At 39.8% G+C, this 17424-nt stretch overlaps 2 protein-coding genes across 2 annotated transcripts; both read left to right on the forward strand.

The window, feature by feature from the left end:
* The first annotated feature begins 1617 nt into the window (after positions 1-1617).
* Positions 1618-3318, forward strand: LOC133882286 (anthocyanidin 3-O-galactosyltransferase 3GT1-like). Its single transcript, XM_062321417.1, has 2 exons — positions 1618-2480; positions 2610-3318. Exons 1-2 carry the CDS (start codon positions 1670-1672, stop codon positions 3158-3160), a joined length of 1362 nt encoding a protein of 453 aa, XP_062177401.1. The 5' UTR covers positions 1618-1669; the 3' UTR covers positions 3161-3318.
* An 8370-nt stretch (positions 3319-11688) lies between these two features.
* On the forward strand, positions 11689-14635 carry LOC133882158 (uncharacterized). Its single transcript, XM_062321268.1, has 5 exons — positions 11689-11838; positions 13078-13131; positions 13316-13399; positions 13520-13695; positions 14230-14635. Exons 1-5 carry the CDS (start codon positions 11817-11819, stop codon positions 14326-14328), a joined length of 435 nt encoding a protein of 144 aa, XP_062177252.1. The 5' UTR covers positions 11689-11816; the 3' UTR covers positions 14329-14635.
* The last annotated feature ends 2789 nt before the right edge of the window (positions 14636-17424 follow it).

Raw genomic sequence — 17424 nt, forward strand, 5'->3', positions numbered from 1 at the left:
TGTATAGTAAATAATACTTTATTTATAGTTGTTGAAAGTAGTTTTGGGTCACCCATTTTGCTCTCTATTTTTTTTAAAAAGGCTTTTTTTAATTGTTTTATTATTTAATTTTATTTTTAATTGAGTATAAAACACATGTCAACTACTTAAAAATATTAAAGTGAATTTTTCTTAAACGAAAATACTATTTCCATCTTTAATCCAAGCGAAATACAATCTCCCATACAAAATCAACCAAAAAATATAAAAACTAAAGTCTCTAAACCAAACTCCCTGTCCAATGGGGACACGGGACACGGCACAAAGAATATTCCACGGGAGATCTATTCTTACTCTATCTAGCAGAAGGTCATCTTTCCCAAATGAAAAGTGATTGTTACACTCACACTCCACTTCCTTGTGTCTGGTGTGAGTGCTGAAATTGTATAATGTGAGTGTAATAATCATTTTCCTTCCCAAATTCACTTCACAAACGACTAAGACTTGTTGTCCATCTTGTTGAGCCGCCATTATATATACCTTAATTCAGTATATACCTTAATTCAGTATAAGGACTGAGTTTATATAATGTGACCAAAAGCATCATGGCGGCTCAACCCCCAACTAATAGTTATATAATAAATATTTTTAAAAATAAAAGAAATAAAAATTAAGGTATTAATATAATACAAAATTAATAAATACTCCCTAATTAAGGCTCTTAATTAAAGTTCTTAATTATGATAAAAATAATTACAAATTGAAAGTTTCATTATTTACATTCATAGAAAAGGATTAAGATCTCTTTAAATTTCTTAAACATTTGAGATTTTCAAATTGTTAAATTCTAGCCATGTTTTAAATCTCAATGTCTATAATTTTTTTGAAAGTCTCATTTATTTACTTTTTTAAAAAACTCCATTTTATTATTCATGAAAGTTCAAATAGTATATTTTTTTCTCCAACGTTTTATTTGAATTAAATGCTTAAAAGAATATGAAAAATCTTGAAAGTGCATAAATTATTATTATTTACGTTGTACATAATAAAAAGAATTATGCCATCATAGAGTCTTCAACGTCCAACATTTTTTCACATTATATTCCATTACAAATCACTCTTTACACAACTTCGTTTCATTTTTCTCTTTAGTTTTTTCTTTAAGTCTTATTATTTCATGTCTTTAAATTAAGTGACAAGTTATTCCATATCTAATAAGTTATAAAATAAAATAAAATACATTTTATAAAAAGAAGAAAGTACTCTAATTAACCTATTAAATAAAAAAAATATAATATGAACATTAAAATAAATCTAATTAATATTTAAATATAAAAAAAGTCTCACTTAGATTTGTTGCTTTACCTCCAAATCTATTGAGGCGTAAATATATATTATTATATTACACTCTCTACCTATATCCACCGTCAATATTTAAAGTACTTTCTGTTCTTGCACACGTGGCGAATTGTGACTTGCGAGTGAGCCAATTAATATCTCCAATTAAGTAAGTTCCCGGTAGAGGCAGGCATGTGATAATAATATATTTCTCAACTTCACGCGCGCCAACCCCCGGCCGGTTGCTTCTCAGCCTTCTCTATAAGTAAGAAATTGGTTCTTCGCCAAAAGGCCAAGAGATATTTTTTTGTTTCTCACTGTCGAGCCCGAGGTACCGAATATCTATACTACCATGCGAGCGACCAAAAGCTCTGAGGAGAAGCATGTGGCCTTCTTGGCATTCCCATTCGCCAGCCACGCCTCCGTCGGTCTGAGTCTGCTGCGTAAATTAGCGGCCGCCGCCCCGAACGTTCACTTTTCATTCTTAAGCACAGCGAAGTCCTCCCACTCGCTCTTGTCAAAATCAAGTGCTGAGGACGTTCCACGTAACATAAAGTTCTACCAAGTGGCAGACGGAGTCCCCGAGGGTCACGTGTTTACGGGGAAGCCATTAGAGCCTGAAAACCTTTTTCTCAGGGCCACGCCCGGGATTCTCAGAAAGGGTATAGACATGGCGGCGGCGGAGACCGGTAGGAGAATCACCTGCTTGGTCTCCGACGCATTCTTGAGTACTTCCGCCTCGGAGATTGCCGAGGATATGAGTGTTCCATGGATCCCTGTTTGGACATCTTTTCCATGCTGTCTCTCCGCTCACATTTATACGGACGTCATTCGCGAGCGTTGTGTTGGTAGTGGAACGGTGGATTTTATTCCGGGGTTGCCCGCCATGCGTGTTGCTGAGTTACCCCAGGAGGTGATGGTCCGGGAGGGCGAAGAAGAGTCGCTTTTCTCACGCACGCTAAGTCAAATGGGTTCCACGCTACCACGAGCTACTGCTGTCGTTATCGGTTTCTTTAAAGAACTGAACTCTCCCCCTCTGAATCATGACCTTAAATCAAAGCTTCAGAAGGTACTTCATGTCGGCTTTTTATCCATATCGCTGCCGGCGCCGCCTTTACAACCGTCGAGTTCGGATCTAACAGGCTGCTTGTCGTGGTTGGACGGTAATGTTAAATCACTATTTACTTTACCGTTTTCAGTATGGGAAATCTAAATATGCCTTATATCATCAAATGTTTAAGCCGATAAAGAAATGATGAATATATTTAATCGTTTTATTTATATAACAACAGAGAAAAAATCGGGATCAGTGGCGTATGTTGGATTTGGAACTTTGGCTTCGCTGCCGCGTGAGGAGCTAATAGCAGTGGCGGAGGCACTCCAAACGACTGGAGTTCCATTTCTTTGGTCTCTTAACGACAAGTCAAAGGAATTCTTGCCGAAAGGGTTTCTTGAGAAGACTAAGACGCATGGAAAAGTAGTGCCATGGACACCGCAGACACAGGTACTGGCGCACGCTTCTATAGGCGTGTTTGTGACACACTGTGGAGCAAACTCTGTCTGCGAGAGTATTGCAAACGGGATTCCGCTCATCTGCAGGCCTTTCTTCGGCGATCATTACATGGTCGGCCGGATGATACAGGAGTGGGGGATTGGTGTCAGAGTTGAGGGAGGTGTGATCACGAAGAATCGGCTGGTCAAGAGCTTGGAACTCGTTTTGGGAGAAGAACAAGGTAAGGTGATGAGGGAGAAGGCGGAAGCACTGAAAGAGGTTGTGTTAAAAGGTGTTGACAGTGCTAAGAAAGACTTGAATAGTTTGGCAGATCTAATCTCTGCGTCCTAAAGTTTAACCAGCTGTTCTCGGTTCCATGGCATCCATGGCGGTTCTTCGCTTTCTACTTCAATACTGAATAAAATATTATCTATCACTTTCATGTATGTCATCCCTTTTAACTTTTTGCGTAAATATCTATGCCCCGGAGACGAAGGGCTTGTTTGGAAGCACACAATTTTCATCCTAATTTCGAACAAATCATTTTTTATTTTTTTTTAATCTTTTCTCTTAAGGACTTGTTTGGAAGCATACCTTCCGAGACCTATTTGTCGCCTAACTAAGACCCGAGAGATTTCTTATCATTAACTCTAGATAAATAAGCAGTGGAAAATAAATTCCTAATACAAGATAGCTTTCTATTTAGGGATATTACTAGGAAGAAAGGAAAGCAAGGACAGATAGGCTTAGGAAAACAAACCATAAGCCAATAATTTACCAAAGCAATTACTAATGCTCCGTTTGTTTCGACGTAAAATAGTTTTCGTCGTAAAATGATTTTAATGAAGTCATTTTTCTGAAAAATATTTTTCGCCGAAAATATTTTTCGGTGTTTGGCGCGTACGGAAAATTACAAATATTTTTAATATTTTTATTCAATCATATTAACCTATAAAAATCAATTTTTATTCAAAACATATAAATATTAATCTAAAATAATATAAAAATTACCGAAGACGAGATTCCGTCACTGACCGATCGGATTCCGGCAACTTTTATCGGATTCTGCCATTCTGGCTACTATAGCCATAATTCAAGATAAAGGTCAGAATATGAATAGTTTCGTCAGAATATGCGTTGGTCGGATTCCGGCATACTGGCCGGAATCTGCTAGAACCACTGGAATCCGGCCAATAGGCCGTAATCTGGGGTTACCAGATTCCATCGCCGGATTCCGGCGATATTGACCGGATGCTGTCGGATTTCGGTACTGGCAAGATTTCAATGATGGTTGACTGCTTGAAGTGAAGGTCGACTGTGTCGTTTAATAGGGGTCGAATGTGTCTAGCATCTTCGGAAAATGATTTACGCTTTTAAAAAGCGTAAAATTTTTTCGAAATTTACTAAGCATTTTTGGTCAAACAGAAATCATTTTTCGATTGACTATTTTTTTCACCCCTACCAAACACCGAAAAATGCCGAAATCATTTTACGCCGAAACAAACGGAGCATAAGTTTCCAAACATTAAGAATGAACTCATAGTTTGGTAAAAAAATTTCATCATGTAAGACACTTATTGTGAAGACATTAAACATATAGCAGCGGAAACTCTTAGCATTATCCAAAAGAAATAATTACATCATCAAGAGCTGTAATACAAATTAAGTATTTAATGCTTATCAAGTATTGTTTTTTTTTTTTTTTTTTTTTGAACAGAATCAATTATTATTACAACTCTAAAAAGAATACATCAATATTGATCCTATGTAAATAGGATCTTAGGGACACGGTTGTTCCCTAAAAATAATGTTACTAACACTCAAAGGAATGTCTTCCAGCCAATAAAGATCTATAATATTATGAGAGGCCTTCTTAGCTAGATTATGAGCAGCCATATTACAATCACGTGGAATAGCTTGAAAACTAGCTGACCGAAAATGGTGCATCTCCTGTTGAATGCTTTCAATAAACTGTCCCGCCTTTGATAACAAAGGAGGATCCGACATTATTTCCTTGACCACTTGAGCTGCGTCTCCTTCGAAAATCACCTCCCAAAAACCCGCATCTTTGCTGAATTGCATAGCTTGCAAAGCTGCCATTATCTCCGCCGTTTTTGGGTCAGTCTTCACATGTTGCGTTATGCTCCTTGCTCCCATACATAAGCCTTTACTGTCACGTGCTATGATGCCCAGACCTATCCATCCCTTGGCCACATTTAAGCTGCGTCCCAATTCACCTTAATAACACCATCTGGTGGGGGAATCCAGCATGTTTGTTTTCTACTTTGTGCCTCCTCCCTTCCTTCAGATACAGACGACTCTTGTTCTTTGGTGTTGCACCTTTTGAAATCCAAAAATAACCTTGAAGCTTCATTATAAACTGTATTGGGATGATCAAAACGCCTCTCGAATAACCATGCATTTCTACGTAACCAGATGCGTCTAGCAATGACTGCCATGAGCTCCAGCTCTTCCTTTGTACCACGTTCCATGCAATAAGCAAATAGCCCCTTAAAATTTGTACCTGCATAACAATACTTTTGAAAGCAGGATACAGAACTACCCCAAACATTTCTGGCAGCTGGACATAGCCACATTGCATGAAGGGCATCCTCATCTTCCATCTCACAGCATGGGCATGCTTTCATCTCGATTACCTTTCTACGAACCAAATTCACTCTTGTGGGTAATAGCTCATTACAAGCCCTCCAGATGAATAGCTTTGCCACATTTGGAATTTCTAAGGCCCATACAACCTTCCAGAAATCTTCCTTTCCTGTATACGAGCATTGACCCCCCTCTGAATCTTGCAATTCCATGCCCAAATGGTATGCACTCCGAACAGAGAAATCACCATTCGCTGAACATCTCTAAATAAGTTTATCCTCAGATTTCAAAGGGTTTAAAGGAATACTCGAAATTACCTGAGCTTCCTCCTCCATGAATTCTGCTTGTATAAGTTCCATATTCCATCTCATGGTATCCTGGTCAATTAAATCCGCCACCAGAGAATTTTCATTTAACATTCTTGGAACAGATTGAACAGAAAATGTTGAGGGGGTTGGCAACCATTTTTCACCCCAGACCTTGATCTTTCGTCCATCTCCAACCCTCCACACAAGGCCTTTACATAAAAGATCCCTAGCATAATAAATGCTTCTCCAAGCATAAGAAGGCTTTGCCCCAAGGGGTGCATCAAGGAAAGAGGAATGGGGAAAATATTTTGCTTTAATAATGGTGGCTGCCACTGAATTAGGATCTTGCATGAGTCTCCAACCTTGCTTGGCAAGAATAGCTTTATTGAACATTACTAGATCTCGAAAGCCAAGTCCCCCTTTATTTTTAGATCTTCCCATTTTGGACCAACTCATCCAATGAATCTTTGAGTTTTTTGACATGTGGCTCCACCAAAAGTGTTGCATCATTTGGTTTAACTCCTTGCACAGACCAATGGGTAGCTGGAAGACCCCCATACTGTAAGTCGGAATCGCTTGCACCACCGCTTTTAATAACACCTCCTTCCCGGCTTGGGACAAAAATTTAGTCTTCCAATTGTCAAGCCTTCTGGAAACTTTATCAATAATATCCTTGAAAGCAATTGTCCTGGATTTGCCTACAAAGGTGGGCAGCCCTAAATAGGAATCAATTCTGTGAGCCTCTGACAAATCCGAAAAATCCAGAATTTCTTGCCTTCTTGCCTGGCTAGTATTCCTGCTGAAAAAGATAGAGGTCTTTGCCAAGTTTAGTTTCTGGACTGACCCCTTCTCATATATGCCCAAAATTCGAATAATTCGTCTCCATTCTACTGCATTAGATTTGCAAAAGAGCACACTATCGTCAGCGAAGAAAATGTGACTCAACCTAGGGCCCCTGAAAGAAGTAGGAACACCAGTTATGACACCGTTTCTTTCAGCCTTAAAAAGGAGGGCACTTAGAGTTTCGGCACAAATGAGGAAAAGATAAGGAGAGATAGGATCTCCTTGTCTAATCCCTCTAGAAGGTTTAATGTGCCCTACTGGGTTTCCATTGATAATCACAGAATAGGAGACAGTCTGAATACAAGTCATCACCCACTTCACCCATTTTTCCGCAAACCCCATACTAAGCATCGCCGCTTCCAGAAAAGACCACTCCACTCGGTCATAAGCCTTGCTCATGTCGAGTTTGATACCCATATATCCCTCCTTACTCCACATCCTAGTCTGCATTGTATGCATCGTCTCATATGCAGCTAGGATGTTATCAGTTATTAATCTCCCCGGAATAAAGGCGCTCTGAGTAGGTGAAATGATAGCAGGAAGAATTGTTTTCAGCCTATTTGCCAACACTTTAGAAAGCACTTTATATATAACATTACAGAGACTAATTGGTCGGAACTCAGAGACAATACAAGGGTTAGCAACTTTAGGAATTAAGGCTATGTGGGTGTTATTAATACTGGAATCCAGCATTCCCGTATTAAAAAAATGAGTAATTGCTTCACATACCTCCTTGTGGACCAGCGCCCAATTTTATTGATAAAAGCATGCACTGAATCCATCTGGGCCAGGGGCTTTAAGAGGAGGCATTTGATGCAACGCCCTAGATATCTCCTCCACAATAACTTCCGCCACCAGATTATCATTCATAGAGTCCGTTACCTTCTTGTCCAAAGCTTGGATGCACTGATCAACATCAAGCTGAGTTCCCCCCTTAAAAAGCTCTTGAAAATAAGATACAAAAGCCTTTTCAATCGCCTCTTTGGTTGTACACCTCTGACCACTGATGTCTTGTATTTCTAAAATCCTGCTCCGACGATTCTTTTGGGTGGCTGCAGCATGGAAATACTTAGAATTACGATCCCCATGCTGCAACCAGTTAACCTTTGCACGTTGTTGCCATTTGAGTTCTTCCTGTTCCAACAGACTATCCAGCTCCTCCATTATTTGTCTTTCTTCGTCCATTTGTACCCCGTTGTCATGCAACTGGATGACTTTGAGCTCCTGTTCTTTTCTTTTTATTTGATCCTCCACTGCATTTGAGTTCTTCCTCACCCACTGCTTCAGAGACTTTTTGCAACCCGACAATTTTCCTTGAAAATTATTCCAAGGGTTAATTGATGGTTGTTTTGCCCTCCATACCTGCTTGATGAGTTGGTGAGACTCCTTGTGTTTTCCCCAACAGGCTTCATATCTGAACATCCTACATTTGTTCCATTTGACATCCCTCGAGTTCGAGAAAGACACCAATAAGGGGTGATGATCTGATTTACTCCGTGGAAGGACATGAACTTCCACTACATCAAACAAATTTGTCCATTCCCCATTCGCCACCGCTCTGTCCAGTCTCTCCCGTGTGAAATCCTCTCCATATCTACCATTACACCACGTAAACCTCGGTCCCAAATAACCCAAGTCTGAGAGATGACTGTCCTCCAGAGCATTTTTGAAAGCTTGCATTTGACATGGTGATCTATATGATGAACTTGACTTTTCTGATAACGACACAATTTCGTTGAAATCTCCAACACATAGCCAGGGTTCCGGAGCCATTGAGGACAAAAACCGTAGAAGACTCCAAGACTCTGATCTATTTGCGGCTTCTGGGTTGCCGTAAAATCCTGTAAATTTCCACTCCTTGCCATTATTCCCGTTCTTAACAATGGCGTTAATGTGTCGTCTACTGTAGTTCTGCACTCGAATATTATTCTCCGACTTCCACATCAACGCTAGACCTCCGCTTCGGCCATGACAGTCCACTACGAACAGTCCATCAAATCCCAATTTAACTCTCACATACTCCATCGACTGACTTACAAGCTTGGTTTCCATTAAGAAAACCACATTGGGCTTCTTTTTCCGCACCAACCGGCGGAGGATTCGAACTGTTCGGGGGTTCCCAAGCCCCCGACAGTTCCAGCTCAAAACATTCATTGGGCTGGCCGGGGCTGTGCCACAGCCCCTGCCTTTTCTACTGATTCTTCAGTGATTAAAGTAGCATTTTTCCTACCTTTTTTCGGCTTCATTGAAGCTCCCTCCTCAGCCATCGTCTCGACCTTCCTCTTTCCTTCCGGAATCCCCACTTTAATAGGCTTTTCTGGGGAAAACATCCCCTGTCTGGCCCGCTTCTTCCACGAAGTGGTTGAACCCCGAGCCTTCCGTTCACTGCCTCCATTGAAATCTCCTGAAATTGCTTCTTCTTGATTCTTCCTTTTGCTCAGACCATCAGCTTCTTCTAGACTGGGCGACACTTTGTTCAAAGCTACATCCTCCCTTAGTTTCTCTTTACGTCCACTCCGGACACGTGGATGACAATGTTGGTACAAGATTTCCTCTCCCAGCTTATTTGGACTATAAGTGACACCAATGGGTTCATACACCATCCGGCCTGCTCCAGAGTCCCACTGTCCCAAATACTGAGCCTTGGGCCCATTAGTTGGCCCATCTAAATTCGAATTTAAATCATCAATTGACTCCTCTCTGTCAGTCTCCTTTCCTTCTTTGCTAACCGCTCCTTTCCTTATTAGTTCATTCGAATCGCTATTATCACGATCATTACTCCTGTCCAATATTCCCGCATTAATTTTTGCCCGTAACGTATCTTCCGTTTCCTTGCTGAGCTGTTCCCTTCGCAAACTAGGGTTTGGAAGTGAGGATTCCCCACTGCCGTCCGACTCCTTCTCCGACGCCCGAGTACGCCATTGCTGAAAGGCGCCAGATTGGGAGCTTTTGTCTGGCGGTTCCCAACCTTGCATCCCTGTAGCGGGACGGCCTTCTCTTCGCACGTCTCCCCCTGTACCCCTTCTGGGAGGGAAAGCTACTCGTAGCCATGGCCCATATGGATACCCCTCTTCGTCCCCATTCTTCTTCCCTGCACCCTGCTCATTACACCCCATCCTCCCATGTTCAATGACACCACATTTGTAACAGAACTTAGGCAGTTTCTCAAATTTGAAAGCTACCCAAGTTGAACGGCCCTGAAGATGTAACATTCGTCCCCGCGCTAAAGGTCTGGACAGATCAATCGAAACCTTCACCCGTAAATATTCACCCCACCCAGCCGCATCCTCACTCACGTCCACTTCTTCCACCAAACCAACTGAAGCCCCTATCTTCTCTCCGGTTGTTTTGCCCATGCACGCCAGTGGGAGGTTGTACATCCGAATCCAAAAAGATGCACGCTCAAACTTCAAATCTTTCGGCGGAGTCAGCCCATCAAAATTAACCAAAGAAACCAAATGTCCGTAAAAAATCCACGGTCTCCCTTCTAGGATCCGAGTTTTGTCCTCTCCATATTTGAATTCTGCAATGAATAAATTCTCACCAATAACATTGAACAGCAATTCCCCCATCGGACGCCAGATCCGGGTCAATGGAGCCTTGTAGTATTCCTTCGGAATAATCCGATCCGCAATCAGCTTCCCCACAATACATGTTCTCCCCCGCTTCACCAAAGGCTCGATCTCAGGTGCTTCCAAAAAGACTCCCACGTTTTCTTCCTCTCGTAGTGAAAATTTTCCCCACATGGAAGACAACTCCTCCATCAAACCACCCTAGCCAAAAAAACGCACACCCGTGTTATGACAAAACTCTACGTCCAGGGACGAGAGAGACTACAGCTTCACCTCCTCGTTCGCAAGAGAAAAACTCAGAGGGAAGGGCTCCGTTTTTTTTTTCAAATGATCGCTTATCAAGTATTGTTGACATAACACAATAATGACTATACAAAAGGTGTTACGTTTGACACATTTCCATATACAAAAGAATTACATCAAAAGTTGTCTATCTATGAGTTTGACACCGACGACTGACGCGCATAGCCTTAGTCAAAATATTTCAAATATCTTTTCAAAAAAAAAAAAAATTCCAAATATAAAGCCACATGGTCCTCATTGAAGTCTGTGGTACCTGCAACCAAAACATTAACATCTACACGATTGTGGTAGTTACCACGTCCGCATATGTGGAATAATGAGTCAACGGTCTCAGCAGTATAATGCTCACTAAGTTTTCACGAAGAGCCACCATTTTCTTTATTTCTAACAGTAACAACTACTTCATGAATATTTAGCTATCGATAAAAAGAGGTGACATAGTTGATGAAGTAAATACTGACGTTTTATAGGCATGAGAAATCATACTACATCATATATCTATATATATATATATATATAAAAGAAAGAAGAATCACAGTAGTTGATTTACAAAGAAGAAAATTACAGGGGATATGTGAATGATTTTGGAGAAGATGACGAGGTAGAGGATGCATAGCAAAATTCAAACAAATTGGAGTCCTTAAAACGGAAAGATTTGGGGGTTTCAATGCAAGCGGATTGTATGGCGAGAGAAGAAGGATTGTGAAGCTCCTTCGAGCCATCTTTATTTTCCATAAAAAAAAAGAAAAAAAAAAAAGAAAAACAAAAATGTACTAAAACATTCAAAAACCAGATGCATATATCTTCCCTACTAACTATAACACCCGAAAATTTGGGCTTTAAAAGAAATTTTTAGAACCATATTGCGTCCTGGAAAATCAGAAAATTGGATTGGGCCAAAGTGGCCCAAGAAAAGAAACGGAGAAAAAGATTCGCCGAATTTGGGCCCAAGATCCCGGCCCAACTGATTTCATAACTTGATCCACCCTGGGCTGCAGGCCTTGTTCTTTTCTACCTGCTAAAAGGAATATCTTCTTTATTTGGTAGGCTTAAACTATGGTATATTCCCCCAAAACAAATAAATAAATAATTCCAGTCTCACCTGAAAAGCCAATCATATGATACCACGTCTTTAACTTCTCCAAAAGCCAATCACGCGATGATCACAGACTTCCAGTCCCACCTCCAATACCCAATAACGTAATGCCACGTTCTCAACCTCACGTGAACCTGACCGGACTGGATCACCCATCGCTTCCCATAAAAAAACGACTCTCAGGGTTTTGGGGAACCAAAGTTCACAAACATCTCTCATCTCGTCTCTATCTCTTCTGGAATTTACGCCTCGGTCTCTCCGCCGCCTCATCACAAACCATGGCTCGCCGAAGTTCCGGAGGTGAGCGTCCTCCTTATCTTTTTTCAGATCTGTACGCCTCAAAGCTATATGGTCTCTTTGGTTTTTTCTCTAGTCATTTCTAGGGTTTCGTTACGATCTTGTTTGGTAGCTGGGAAAACCGAGGAGAACAAAAGAAATTTCAGATTATTAATCTGTGTTTTTGTGAAATGAAAAGAACCTCAGCTAGGGAAAGACTTGACTTAGGGCTTTAGTGTTTTTTTTTTTTCCCCAGATATTGGGAAATTTGAGATTTAGAGGCTTTTGAGTTTTTTGTTTTCCTATGCTGTTTCTCTTTGCATTTTATCTTTAAAGAAATGAAGTTTGCTATTTGTTGCCAGATTAAACTAGTGTGTCGATATTTTTTTGCTTGTAATTTTGAGCTTTTTAGCAACCAATTTATATCGAGCTTGAAGCCTTGTGCCTTAATGGATTAGGTGTTCTAAAGACATGCTTGTGGATGTGTAGATGATATAGTAAAAGAAAATAACCTTTGGGACTGTATAACGCTTTCATTGATGCAATTGGGTTGGTATTAGGATGTTGTCTCCGCTTGATTTTGTTGAACTTTGGTTATGACTGTGGGGGACATGGTTATTTGTCACCTACGCTTATCATGTAGTGATATCCGACCTTAGTGATATATAGCATTGTGGGAGTAGTGGTTAAAGCTTAAGGTTATGTTTGGTAAAGTTTTTGGGAAGTGTAACTTATAAAAAAAAAAAAAAAAGCGTTTTTGGAAAGTGATTTTGTTTTGTGTTTTGAAAATAGTTTTTGAAGAGGCAAAAAAATGGACAGTGTTTTCGGTTTGGGCATAATTGAAAAGTGTTTGTTTGTGGGGGTTTCAGAAAAATGTTTTTTTGGTAAACCTTTTGGAAAGTGTGTTTTAGTCTAGAAAGTGTTAAATCTCAGTAGTGTCTTCAAAACATAAAAGAAAAAAAGAGAGAAGCTAAAAATAAGAGTAAGAGCTTTTGGTGTGTATCTTTCTCATGAAATATGAATGCGACTTGGGTCTGCTTTTCAATTGGCTTTGCATGCCTGAATTTGATGAAGGTTTGTGGAACTTGCTTTACGTTGTCATCGGTGGCTTTTGCATTATCTAGACTAGAGGCTTGAATGTGCATCTGTGGATGATTCTGCCTTTCATTGGTTTTGACTTTATGCCATTATGTCTTTTTTCTTTTTCTTTTTTTCTTTTTCTTCTGTTGATGGGTTAATGATTCTGTTTGGCTTCTGCTGCAGGAAGACCTGCTCGATCTGCTCGTCCTGCTCCGGTGCGGAATCCCCCTCAGCCAGGTAATGTTGTAACTATGTATGCAGTAATTACGAGGCCTTTTCTTTTAAGTTTTTGTTTGTTGTGTTATTTGTCTTGTTCACGGTGATATTATTTTGGTCTGTCCACCTTGAGTTGATTGCTTTCATTCTATTCAGTTTCGTCTTTGTGTAATTGTGTATAATGCTAATGTTTGTTTTGATGCAGTTAATCGTGCTCCTCCTCCAGCTCCTGCACAGGCTGGCAGTGGTGGATCCATTCTAGGAGGCATTGGTTCAACAATAGCTCAGGGTATGTGAAGGAAGGTTATTTTTGTCAGGATGTGAATTATTTCATTATGCTTTTGTTAGTTAATGATTCTTGTTACAAGATTAATATGGGAACTAATCTAAATTTTATCTCTTATTGCAGGCATGGCTTTTGGCACTGGAAGTGCAGTGGCCCACAGGGCTGTGGATGCTGTGATGGGTCCTCGCACTATTCAACATGAAACTGTGGCCACTGAGGCTGCTGCTTCCCCAGTTCCTACCACAAACAGTCTTGGTGGTTCTGATGCATGTGGTTTTCAGTCCAAGGCATTCCAAGATGTATGGAATTCTTCTCTTTAAATCACTTGTTAGAAAATGTCATCTGGCGGTCTCTTTGGAGATAGCTGAAAGTTATGGATTCATCCACAAGTTTACAAAGAAGTATTCAAAATTTGAAATGCCCCCAGTCCCCAACAAATCGATCTGCTTCAATATTCTATATTTTTAACTCTTGCATTTATGCAAATCCTTCTCCCGTAATTCTAGTTATTCTCTACTTGCTGATTGTGAGGTAGAATGTTTAGGGTAACTGTCTAAAGCTTCTGGAACTTAACTATATTACTTAATCCAGATTCCTAATATATGTGTTCTCTATGTTCTGTTTTGTTGTACTACCTTGACAGTTCCAGAAGTTAGAAGCTGATTTTTTACTTCCATTCAGTTTTATTTTCTAACTTCCTTCTGTTTTGTTACCTCATATACTTTTGAGATAATTATTTTGATATTTTCATGGATTTGGCTGGCTTATACATGGTGAAAGTGGAAAAAATGAATTAAGTGCTAATGGTTTTTTTGGCATTTGTTTTCTTGTAGTGCTTGAACAACTATGGCAGTGACCTCAGCAAATGTCAGTTCTACATGGATATGCTGGCTGAGTGCAGGAGGAACTCCGGTTCTATGTTGAATGCTTAAACACTTCCCCTTGCTTTTCCATGCAATGGAAACTTTGCACCTATTATTCCGATTTGACGTTTGTGATGATATGATGATATGGTACTCCATTTCTGGTTAAGATTTGTGAGGGTGATAAAGACAATGGTTCTTTAAGCATGTCACGTCTTATTGTTAATTGAACTGGGGACTTTTACAACAATCCTGTTCTGCCCTAATAAACTAACTGGTTTGTGACTGCTCTTATTGTTTTATTGTTGGTCTCATTGGATACATTGGTGAAACGTGTAGACTTCAGGATGCAAATAAATGATCTTGTTGAAAGATACACTTTGTCCCCTATTATCTTACTGTTAATTTAAGCACATTATCTCCCATACTTGGATCCTTTATCAACTACTACTTGTCTGAATCAGCTGGTCGAGAGGTTGTACATGTGACAGTATATCTGTCCTAAGGTTATTGATATTTGTCTTTGAATGAAATGTAGTTCGTTATTGCTTTTGGCTTTCTGGTAGCAAAAAATTATGTGGTACTTAAATATATTTGGATGTTAGGCCTTGTTAATTTGTGCCAATAACATATCTTGGTTATTTAAGTGCATGTTTTGTAAGTGTGACCATCTCTCCTGTGTTATTTCTAGGTTTGGTGGATTTTTGAAGTTTGGAAATGGAGTATTGTTGATGGAGCATGTTGAGATGTTGGAAGTTTTGCTTGATTAAGGTTGTAAAATTTATAGGTGGAGTACAATGTTGGTCACAGTTCAAGTCTTACAGTTTTGTTTGGGACTTGGGAGAGTTTGATAGTGCCCTATGGGGACACTGAAAGTTTGGAGCAAGTTTAGTAAACATTGGAGTTGGCCAGTACCGAATAACATTCTCTTCTCTACCCCCATCGCCTGCCAAGACCTAGAAGCCGAGGTGTAGTCTTTAGACAATCTGGTTTACTGAAACTTCCAACATTGAAGGGGATCTATTGCTTAAAATAATAAAATATCATTCGCTGTGTAGAATATATATATATATATATTAGTTATAACCTTATGGAGCCAACATGAAGGGGATCTATTGTTTTCCTTGCATTGCACGAACTATGCACTCGTGATGATGAGTTCAACAGGTTCTTGGGGTTCATTTGCTTCAATTAAGTGTTTGGGACTTGGGAGTTGTTTTGTCATTCCTTTTGGGATGGCTGGTTGTGTAACTGTATTTACTGCATATCAACCAGTCTCGGTTGGCTGAACCACTATCAAAAGCTTGAGGTGTTTTGGCCACCTGGACAATTTAAGTGTGGTTGGACCATCTCTATAGATTTTTTTTGTTCTTTGTCAATGTAGGGGATAGGTGTCGAATTATTATTGGTGTTGATATGAGACTCAAAGAAGTTCGGAGTGAAGTTATTTGTCATTTATGTTTATTATATGGAGTTTTAAGTCATTTTTTTTAAACCATACGGAGCTTATAGTAATTAGCTTTATGTTTTTCTCTAACAAATATATTTTTTAGCTTTTAACAAGATCTATCCTCGTAGTGTTATGTCCTCGATTTTCCAAGCAATGGCATAGATGAAGTTTATGTACAAAATATATGCTAGTGTTGCTTTTGCTATGTCTTGGTTTTCTCTTAGGAAAAATAACTTATTTAGTGGCTAGGGTTTGTAGTTATATCAAACTAATCCTTGGAATATCAAAAGTATCGTTTGACACGTGACATAATTATTGACTTGGCTTGTAAAGTAGCAGTTCTACTCCCCTCCCTCAAAAATTAAAAGATTTTTTTAGAAAAATTAAAAAAATAGTGGCCATCCCTTAACAGACTAGGGACAAAAAGAGCTGTCGTCTCTCTCGTCTGTAAGAGCATTACCAACAGTTTATGTAAACTCAACTTTTGGCTAAAGTAGAAGGCAAAAACAATAAAACTCTCATCTAAAAGATTATGCAAACCAACACCCGAATAGATGCATTGTCTATCTGTGAACAATGTCACGCCACATGTGGCATGACACTGTTCACAGATGTATTTTATATTTTATTATTTTTCCCTACTTTTTCTCACTCTCTCGAAGCTTCTTGTTCTTTCTTTGTGCGCGTTTTCTTGCTTGTTCTTCGGCGTTCTCTCTCTCAGTCGGTCATGCTTGGAGGATAGGTATAATGGTGATCGAGAAGAGGACCACCAATGTCGAATCGCTCGGCGTCAATGAAGCCTCACTTCCCTAACCCAGCCCCACCGGTGGCAACAATAAAGGCCCAGCAAGCGAAGAAACCCGTGGCCAACACCACCAACGCGGCACTTCGCTGCGCTCGCAAGCCCCTCCCGCACAAGCTTGAGCAGAACCCGTGGGTCACCGTGTTCTTCGCCAAGAACTTCGTCCTCCTTGTGGTCCTCGTCGGCTTGATCCAATTGATCCATAGACTCGCCGTGAAACCCTGTGACGCCGTTTCATATTGAGATTTGGGAGGATGGGTACGAGTTGCCAATTTTCTGGAAGTTTTTGAGTTAGGGCATATGGGTTTGGGTTGCCGATTTTCTGGAGGTTTTTGGTGGTCTGGTGCGGTGGTTATGGTTGCCGGTTGTCTGGTGTGGTGGTTATGGTTGCCGGTTGTCTAGTGCGATGGTGGTGCGGTGGTGATGCCGTGATGGTTGCCGGTTGTGTGTAGTCTGTGTGGTGTGTCTATGTGATAATTATGGTTGATTGATAATAGTGTAGTGAATTACCGTGGGTTGATTTTGATCTTGAAAATGCGGGTCGTTTGGTTGATGAAATGCCTGTGAGATGATTTCGGGTTTGTGGAGAGGAATGGTCATGAGGTTTTAACAAAAATAATAATAAAAAAATTAAAATGATTATTTTAATAAAATAGATGTAAATTTAGATAATCGGTTGGAGGATAGTTTTAAAGGTGATTATGTAAACTAGCAAAAAGTAACTTTTGGTTATGTAAAATAGATAGAAATTTATTTAAGCTGCTGGGGATGGTCTAAAGGGGCAGTCGATCACCCCTTATCTAGTGAGATTTTGACCCTTTTTATAATTTTATTTTTAGTTTAAAAATAAAATTGTAATTTCACTATAGGTTGAGTTATCAATTATGCCACATGTCAATCAGCAATTGATTAT

Source organism: Alnus glutinosa, chromosome 11 (genome assembly GCF_958979055.1).
Source record: "Alnus glutinosa chromosome 11, dhAlnGlut1.1, whole genome shotgun sequence".
Classification (NCBI taxonomy): Eukaryota; Viridiplantae; Streptophyta; class Magnoliopsida; order Fagales; family Betulaceae; genus Alnus; species Alnus glutinosa.